At 46.7% G+C, this 9,166-nt stretch overlaps 1 protein-coding gene across 2 annotated transcripts; it reads left to right on the top strand.

Annotated features, from left to right (window-relative positions):
* Positions 1-908: 908 nt before the first annotated feature.
* her9 (hairy-related 9) lies at positions 909-2,828 on the top strand. 2 transcript variants are annotated; one of them, XM_047040010.1, is made up of 4 exons: positions 909-1,290; positions 1,460-1,555; positions 1,683-1,770; positions 1,907-2,828. In XM_047040010.1, the coding sequence occupies exons 1-4, from the start codon at positions 1,183-1,185 to the stop codon at positions 2,482-2,484; spliced, it is 870 nt and encodes a 289-aa protein (XP_046895966.1). In that variant the 5' UTR covers positions 909-1,182; the 3' UTR covers positions 2,485-2,828. The 2 variants fall into 2 exon arrangements, with proteins under 2 accessions (XP_046895966.1, XP_046895965.1); XM_047040009.1 differs by having other exon boundaries at positions 1,904-2,828.
* Positions 2,829-9,166: the final 6,338 nt, after the last annotated feature.

Below are 9,166 nucleotides of genomic sequence, written 5' to 3'. Positions count from 1 at the left end.
AGACTCCCGCCCTGGAATGATTGACACATGGGTGTTCACACAGCCAATAAGACCCTTCTCCGTTTCATTTGCATAAAGTGGCTGCCTGCCATTGGTTTCCTGCTTGCTTCTGCAAACCGCCTCGCGTGCCTTTACAGCTGTTTATTCCTTTGAAGGCGCAACCGACTGTAGGATTAGGAGTTATTATATATAGGCTACATAAAACATTATATACAAAATTTGAAGTAGTTGTTAAGACAAACTTAGAATAAGCGGTGTTAAGTAACTATTATGTCCAACTGTATTAAACGAATTGTCTATCAATAAACCTTTAATAGAAGGCCTATTTATGCGGAAAACATTGATAAGTAAAAAATAAGTATTTACTTGTTCTTACAGAGGTCTATGACAAGCCTTTGGTAGATTTGGGGATTCATTACAGCATAACAACAACAACAACAGCTTAAATTGAATCACAAATGTAGAAACTCCGATGACAAATAGCGATGCACCTCAGCCATTTTATGGAAAACAACAACAAAATCAAAGCAGAAAAAACGTTTCAAAATGTTTGTTGGACCTTGTTCCGAGTCCCCATTCTCTCTCTAAAACTCAAACTATTACGCGTTAAAACACTAAAAGCATGAATTCTTGCGGGTTACTATGAAAAAGTTGGGAGCAAACACACAGCGCATTCCCCCAATTCCCCTTATCGCTTCACAGCCAGGCCCGCTGCACCCGCCGCTTTGTTGTCTGTCCCTGCAGGACTGATTGAGCAGCGCGTGACTGACAGCCCGCGGGGGTGTTGTCCAATCAGCAGTCTGCCCCGCGCCCAATGGGTGAGTCCGCGCGCCCATTGGCTGAGAGGAGTGTGGGAAAGAATGCAGAGAGGGTTTCACACGAACTAGGAGCACGCGAACCATCTATAAGTACCGCTGGCGTGTGTCGGCACCAAAGCAGTCTCGATCTGCCCTGACGCTGCCTGGTCTCAAGCACGCTCTCCTACTCCGATGACAGTTCGGTGATAACAAGTGATATAGCTGATCAGTGGGGCTTTCTCACTTTCCGCGATCGTTCACGTTTGAGAATATTTTTTCTGAACTCCTGAAGCGCGGTCGTACCGACCAGCTGTAGTAATTGCCGCTGTTCCCCCAAAAGGAATTAAGGACTTTTTTTGTAATCGAGGAGAATATTTAGTTCAAGATGCCAGCCGATACTATGGAGAAACCAACGGGCTCTCCCGTCGCCGGGGCCCCAGCCACTGCGTCCCACACCCCGGACAAACCCAAAAATGCCAGTGAGCATAGAAAGGTGAGATTAAAAAAATAAATAAACACAGATAAGCCTATAAACAGTTAAAACAAAATCGATCACCTGTCAATTTCTGAAACCAGTTCCGAATGAAACGGACATGCAATGCATAGTCTTATTTATACGGCTAAAGGACAAATAATTAATGTCAATATATACTTTTTTCCAGTCATCGAAACCAATTATGGAAAAACGTCGGAGAGCAAGGATTAACGAAAGCCTCGGACAACTGAAGACACTTATCCTCGATGCACTTAAGAAAGATGTAAGTTTAACTTCACAAAAACAACAACAACATCTAAACATAAACAGACTTGCACAATCGCTCGAGTTATGGTGCTGTATTTTATTGAGTCCGTTTTATAACGTCCTTGCGTTGTTTTGTCTTTCAGAGTTCCAGGCATTCTAAACTGGAGAAAGCCGATATTCTGGAGATGACAGTGAAGCACTTGAGGAACCTACAGCGGGTCCAGATGACCGGTAAATTCAAATACCATATGTCCCTACAGTCTACTCGTTAGCCTAAAACTTCCATCACAAAAAGTGAGCACAGTGTACACATAATTTCGTCAAGCAAATGTTCTAAAAACGAACTCCTCTTTTTTTTAATTAGCAGCGCTGACAGCCGATTCTACCGTCCTGAGTAAATACCGTGCGGGATTCAACGAATGCATGAACGAGGTCACCCGCTTCTTGTCCACCAGCGAGGGGGTGAACACGGAGGTGAGGTCGCGGCTCCTCAACCACCTGTCCGGCTGCATGGGGCAGATGATCGCCATGAACTATCCCCAGCAGACACAACAGCAGTCTCACCTCGCGCAGCCCCTCCACGTGCAGCTACCCTCCACCCTGCCTATCAACAGTGCCTCCATGGGTTCCAAACTCAGCCCCTCCGAAGCCCTCTCCCCTAAAGTCTTCGGCGGGTTCCAGCTCGTGCCCGCCACGGATGGACAGTTCGCATTTCTCATTCCCAACCCCGCCTTCAGTTCCGCCACGACTCCCGTAATCCCTCTTTACGCGAACGCGGGTGTGCCTGTCACAGTGAACGCCAGCCCCGTCCATGCCGGCTCCGCTCCCACGGTAGCCTCCCCCGTCCACGGGATGACGTCATTCGCCTGTGTGTCTCAGGCTGTCAGCCCGGTTGGAGTGAACACTGGCCCGGAAAACGCGGAGCCCGTATGGCGCCCTTGGTAGACTGAAGCAGGGGATATAGACACTACGATGAAATGCAAATGTTCATTTAATTCAAAAGTTCCGTTTTATGGAACGTTGTTTCCTTTGTTGGACATGGAAAAAGTTTTTTTTTCGTATTTATTGGCTGATTCCAAAATTTGGATGTGGTGATAAATATGGTGTTCATGCAATGGAGGTTTATGAAATATTTGGGATGAAGTACTTTTTATGGAAATATTTAGTTTTGTACAGATTTGTTATTGATTGTTATACCAAAGCTGAGTGTTTTATATTGTTTGTCATTTGAAATTGAAGTTGGGCAATGGCCCGTTGTTCCAATAAATCAGTTGCTAAAGTTCAATTTACTTAAGTTGTCTTCACTATTTTGTTGACTGAAAAAGAGAACACTGATTTAAAGTGTCTCCTTAATTCTGTAGCCCCCTCGAAATGTTTTCTATTTTGAACAGGCCTAGGCTATTGGCCAATAGTCCATAGGCTATAGCATTCCAGCTAGCATGCTATGTTCTAATTTTATAAACCTTATTCGAGTTCCTGAAGTTATTTTAAAGACGGAATAGCCTAGCCAACCACACGTTTTAAAAACTCACATCTTTTCAGTCTTTGGCGGGAGTGTGTCTTCCATATAATGTAAAACGCGTCGAAGTAACAATAGCAGGGGGGGATTTCTTCTTTTGCAGAAAAAAGGTAATTAAAAGTTTGAAAAGAGACTCATCCTATGCAGCGGGTTCTTTAAAGAAGTCTTAAAGCCTATTCATGGCCATGGGAAATGCTCTTGGGGGTTAATGTCACTAACAGATTGCCCCACTGAAAAGGGAATATGGAAGGGTCCTCGCTTCCTTTAGTGCAGCAATTGTTCAGCTTGTCTCGAGCAGCCATACCTGAATAGCGGGAAAACGGAGGAACGTGCAGTTTAGTGCCTGACACTTGGCGGGTACACTTGATGGAGAGTTGAATTGATCAAAGCAGACATGCGGTACAAGACTTCATGGATGCGAGACGATCTTAAAGCTTTTTGTGGTTGCCCCCCCCCCCCCACCCCACTTCATACCATATAGGCCAAAACGTTTAAAAACATAACCCTCACCCCTCCCTCTCTTTCTCTCGCTCTCTCCGATTCTCACTTTACTCTCTCAGTTATCTCTGTAAACTCATCTCACACTAGTGAGAGCGGTCTGGAACTGGGAGACGTGTTGCTGTGGCAGCCGGCGTGGTGCTAGCCGTGTGTCAGCCACTTGCAGCCGGCGGGGCCTCCTCTTCCCCGGATAATGTTACACCCTGGTAAAAGGTCCGCCAGCATTCACTCTTGTGAGAGCGGAGTGCTTGCTCAGCTTAAAAATAAGTTATGGCCCATTAGCGTGTGGCAGTGTGTCTTTTAAGATCTTTTAAACATATGGAGGATATTCTGTCACCGTGACGGGTCAACGTGGTCTCTGTGGAGATCTTGGTACTAATTCGCAAACGAATTTCCATTTTCCTCATACATTACAATGGCATGGGAATGGTGCAATTATATCTGCTTTTGATGTTGAAATCCTGTGATAGGCTATATTTACTCAATCCCTTCCTTTTATCATGCCTATAAATGATAATGCTTGTTTGCACATTTCTTTTCAACAAACAGCAGCTCGGTTTGTTAATCTGTGTGGTTATTATCCCTCACGTTTATCTTTTTACTTTCGGTGCCCTGCATTTGACTCCTTTCTACGAAAATGCCAAATGAAAAAACAACGGCTCTCAGCCAGTCATGTAGCCTATAAAAGCCCACTTCTGCACAAGTGAAATACTAGTTGGCAGTGTGTGGGCTATGCGGCTGTTCCTGTTGCCTGCGTGTCAGAGTTAATAGTTCAGAGATGCCTTTGTGGTGCTGAGGTCGTGAGAACCGAGCGAACTAGACTGCTTGCGGCCGGGCAGAGCGCCAATCAGTAAATCCCCTGGCAGGCACGGTCGTGCGTTGGGCCGCGCAGCCGTTCTCCGGAGGTGAGGAGGCGCACACGCGCAGGCCGCCAAGAAGCGAGCCGTGGCTGGTGTAAACATACGGGAAGCTGGACGGGGCTCCAGCACACTCCCCGCCCGCGCACCCGGGGGAAGTTTACTGAGTCCGTCCTATTTTTACACGGCCATGAATTGTAGGCAGCAGTGGAGAGCTCAGATCAGAATAGTGCACGAGGGAGAGTCGGCTTCCGCCAGGGGGGCATTGCTCAACTGGAGTAAAATGATAGCATATTAAAACGTTCTTATGTGGAACTAACAACCTAAAAAAAAAAAAAAAACAGCCGAAATAACATGGCTCGTGTGAAACCATGTCTTTTTTCCGAAGCAGTTTCGTGGCAGTGATAAATACGCGGGAATTAACCCCGGTTTCTGGTGCGTGGCGATCAATAGAATTCCTATAGAGTGGTGAATCTCCCTTTGGGACTTCCCTCGGGAGTTGCTCCTATTGACGGGGTCAGGACCGAGGCTGGGGAGGGGGTGAATTATCATTCTAATTTAACCTAAACAACAGGAGCGCGCGCAAAACCCACGGGTGGAGATCTTTGGGAACCACCCATCCCGCCCAAAAATAGGCAAGAAAGGGTGTCATCATTTAATGGAATTCTAAAGAGAATATTTGGGTTGGTCATTATAGGGGATTAGCCTATGTGGAACATTAGGCATGTGTGAAAATAGACTTAGAATTGCAAACCCAAATGATGACCAAAATAAACACTCGTCAATAAAATGAAGTAAGCTATGTGGACAGTAGGCCTATACACCGGATATTTGTAAAACCTAATAATTGTCTTATTCGAATTGTGATTTAATAACTATGAATCAAATGTAAACCCATAATAGCCTATACAAAGTCACATGAATACAACCGGGCCTTCGTGAATACGAATACAAATTTTTCTGAATGGGATTTTCTGAACTGGAGGTGTTTTCCTTCAGCTGAAAAACCGAGATATTCTTAGATATGGGGACATTTCGGATGCACAGAACACAGGGAGAGTTCATGTGAAGTATGTGCTTGTGTCTCCTCCGGTCCTGGTCTACTTAACTGGTCGATAGAAGCGAGGCTGGTCTTAAACTAAACATTCTATAAGATCGTTGTCCAAGCTTATAAAACAGTGGTTACTGGATCATCAAACATGCTGTCATAATTTGGATTACTGGTTATGTTGTTGTTTTACCATTTGTGTTTATGTGCTTTGTTTGTAGTGTTGTTGTTTTCATCAACCTGCCACCGACTTTAGAAAGACGACAGATACAAATTAGCCTGTTTGGCTAAATCTGGCACATTTTCATGATGCACTAACAACACGAGACTATCAACACAAACATTAGGTTACATTTCACTTTGACCCCTTCCCAAACATTACAGTAATTCGGATATTTGTATTATACATATAATCCTAATTTCCCCCCAAACAAATGCTAAGGTCGTAAATATTCAGAATGTGTACAAATATAAAACTGATTTTAGTTAATATTTGTGTATTTCTTGTAATAAATGATGTTTGTTTTCATTTGAAGTGCCGGTAGTTGTGCTGTATGTTGAAACAGGAAACTGGGATCTTCTCCAAAGTTCCGCCCCTTGTGACTTTCACCTCTACTACAGGTCTGTTTTAAATTAGTCTTGGGCTCGACCTACACACACACACACACACGCACACGCACATGCACACGCACACACACACACATCATGGAGGCCAAAGATGGAAAGGAGGAGACAGACAGACAGATAGATGGATAAATAGATGGATAGAAAGGGGAGAGGAGGAGGAGAGGAGGAGGAAGAGAAGGAGGATAGGAGGAGGAGAGGAGGACGAGAGGAGGACGAGAGGAGGACGAGAGGAGGAGAGGAGAGACAGAGGGTTATGCTACAACAGTGTTGAACAGAGCGACAGCCCTTCACCTTGCACCTGTTCTCTGGAGCAGACAGATTGGGAGGCGGAGAGGGCAGGATAAAGACAGTGATTTAAAGCGATGCTTTATTGGTTATTAAAGTGGGTGAAGTGAGTCACAGCTGGGCTTTCCTCCAGTTAAAGTTTCTGAGGTACCTGACCGCGTGTGTGTCTCTGTCTCTCAGCGGCAACAACAACAGATCCTGTTGCTAACAGCATCAGCGATGAGAGGACTGTAAAGGTTACTCTGAACTTGATTGTATACTGTGGTACTTTTACATCTTCTAAGCATTTCCAAACATCCTTGACTGACGGCCATGTATTATTTGACAGCACACAATGATAGTACACAATATTCCCACACAAACATTTAATACACCTTGTCCGATCACATCCTCCATGAACACTCCTCCTCCTCCTTCCCTTCCTCCTCCTCCTCCTCCTCCTCCTCCTCCTCCTCCTCCTCCCCTCCTCCTCTCCTCCTCCTCCTCCTCCTCCTCCTCCTCCTCCTTCCTTCCTCCTCCTCCTCCTCCTCCTCCTCATCTCCCTCCTCCTCCTCCTCCTCCTTCTCCTCCTCCCACCTCCTCCTCCTCCTCTGTGTGTGTGTGAGTGTGTGAGTGTAGGTGTGTGTGTGGTCAGAGGAGGTGAGGCGGGGTGGTCAGTCAGACATGTAGGGACGCGTTGGGCCGTGTCAGATATCACAGGGCCGGGGCGTACTTGGCTCCTGCTGATCCGTGTCGCTGGTCGACAGGACGTATTTCTGCCGCCAGGTTTGGCTTTTCAGCAGCTCCTCAGGTTTCAAGACACGGGGGCCCCCTGTCATGTCTGGCCTCCGCAGAGCCCCTCCTGGCTGGGCTGAGAGGTCTCTGAGTATTTATACACCTTCTGACTCCTAGGTGGCCTTGAAGGGAGTGTCGCCCTCACATCCGAACAAATAATATACGTTATCTGGAGTAGGAGGTGTGGGGGGGGGGGGTTTCTCCTGCTCTCCCTTACCCTCCTCCTCTCCCCTCCTCCTTCTGTTCCTCCTCCTGCCCCTCCCACTACCTTCCCCCCCCTCCTTTTCCTCCTGCATTCTCTCTCCCTCTCCCTCGCTCTTCTCCTCCTCCTCCTCCTCGCCCCTCCTCCTCCTCTTCCTCCTCCAGTCCACAGCTGTGCTTCTATTTTTTACAGTGGTAACTTCAGTAGTTCATGTTGCTCCTCAAAGGTAAAGTACTTAGCTAATGGTGTCTTAATGTTTGGAGCCACGGAAGGGAAAACCCTTTGAAGACAGGATCTTTCAGCTCCTGTTTCATCAGTTCTTTACACCCTGCCCAAAGTATCCTGCCCCAGCGCGATTTCAGGGCAGAGCTTTTTCTGAAAGATGAAAAGAATGGAACGCAGATTGATTGTGCCAGTGTCCTCCAAAACAGAAAGACATTTGCTTTGTTCGATGACAGCTTCGATTCGTTTGCCCTGTCTGTACCTGTGTGTGTTCCTGCGTTCTGCAGGGCCTGTGTGTGTGTGTGTGTGTGCCAGCAGGCATGGTAGATAGTTTGCTCTGTTGGCTGGTGTGCCACTGTGTTTTGCAGAGACATCCTGTAAGAGAAGGTCTAAAACTGTTTCCCGCTGAGGAAATCTCAGAGGACACAACCTCTCAGGGTAACACTGTGTGTGTGTGTGTGACAGAGTGTGTGTGTATAGTACTTGATTGTGTGTATGTGTGGTACTTGAGTGTGTGTGTGTGAGAGAGAGTAAGACTTGGTTTCAAAACGTCTCACCACATGCCAGGGCATGTCCTAGTTTTGACACCTGAGAACAACTTGTGTCAGTGGTCTGACTCATACAAGGCTCTCCACGGTGGCTGTGTGTGTGTGTCTCTGTGTGTGTGAGTGTGTCTGTGTGTGTCTCTGTGTGTATGTGTGTCTCTGTGTGTGTGTGTCTCTGTGTGTGTGTGTGTTTTCTGTGTGTGTGTGTGTGTGTGGTAAATCAGCTTATGTGCGAGGAACCAGACTGTGAGAAAGAAGTGTGCCATCCTTCCACTTCCCTCGACACCTAGAGGGATGAAGAGAACCTCCCCGTTCTGAGAGAGGCAGGACAGAGAGAGGCAGGAGAGAAGCAGGATGGAGAAATAGAGGCAGGACAGAGAGAGGCAGGAGAGAGGCAGGACGGAGAAAGAGAGGCAGGACAGAGAGAGGCAGGAGAGAAGCAGGATGGAGAAATAGAGGCAGGACAGAGAGAGGCAGGAGAGAGGCAGGACGGAGAAAGAGAGGCAGGGCAGAGAGAGGCAGGAGAGAGGCAGGATGGAGAAAGAGAGGCAGGACAGAGAGAGGCAGAGGAGAGGCAGGATTTAGAGAGGCAGGAAAGAGGCAGGAGAGAGGCAGGAGGAGAGAGTGGCGGGACAGAGAGAGGCAGGACAGAGAAAGGCAGCACAGAGAGCACAGCAGGATAGCACCTCAGGTGCAGTGGGAAAGCACAGTGTTAGTACCAGTAACTGTTACCAAATACCCTAATCTCTCTCTCTCTCTCACCACACACAGCACACACACACACACACACACACACACACACACACACACATGCACACTCACACAGTAAGGGGTATCCATGGATAGTGTAACAAATGCCCTAACCAGATGTTACCAGCTTTTGAAGCTTTTTTCCAGGAGAGTATGTCCTCTGCTGTTTGTTTTTCCTACTTCTTTAATCCATTCTCTTACAGTAAATTAGGGACATATTTCTTTAATCCATTCTCTTACAGTAAATTAGGGACATATTTCACCCGATTCAGATTTTGACAACTCAGAATTATATTAGAA

The sequence above is a fragment of the Hypomesus transpacificus genome, chromosome 18 (genome assembly GCF_021917145.1).
Source record: "Hypomesus transpacificus isolate Combined female chromosome 18, fHypTra1, whole genome shotgun sequence".
NCBI lineage: Eukaryota > Metazoa > Chordata > Actinopteri > Osmeriformes > Osmeridae > Hypomesus > Hypomesus transpacificus.
The sequence above is the reverse complement of the archived record's forward strand: the minus strand, read 5'-3'. Positions and strand labels throughout refer to the sequence as shown.

Bases quoted from the DNA above. Each gene is read 5' to 3' on its own strand.
- her9 (XM_047040009.1), top strand. From the start codon at position 1,183: ATGCCAGCCGATACTATGGAGAAACCAACGGGCTCTCCCGTCGCCGGG. The intron at 1,556-1,682 runs GTAAGTTTAACT...TTTGTCTTTCAG, and splicing joins TCGATGCACTTAAGAAAGAT to AGTTCCAGGCATTCTAAACT. The intron at 1,771-1,903 runs GTAAATTCAAAT...TTTTTTAATTAG, and splicing joins ACAGCGGGTCCAGATGACCG to CAGCGCTGACAGCCGATTCT.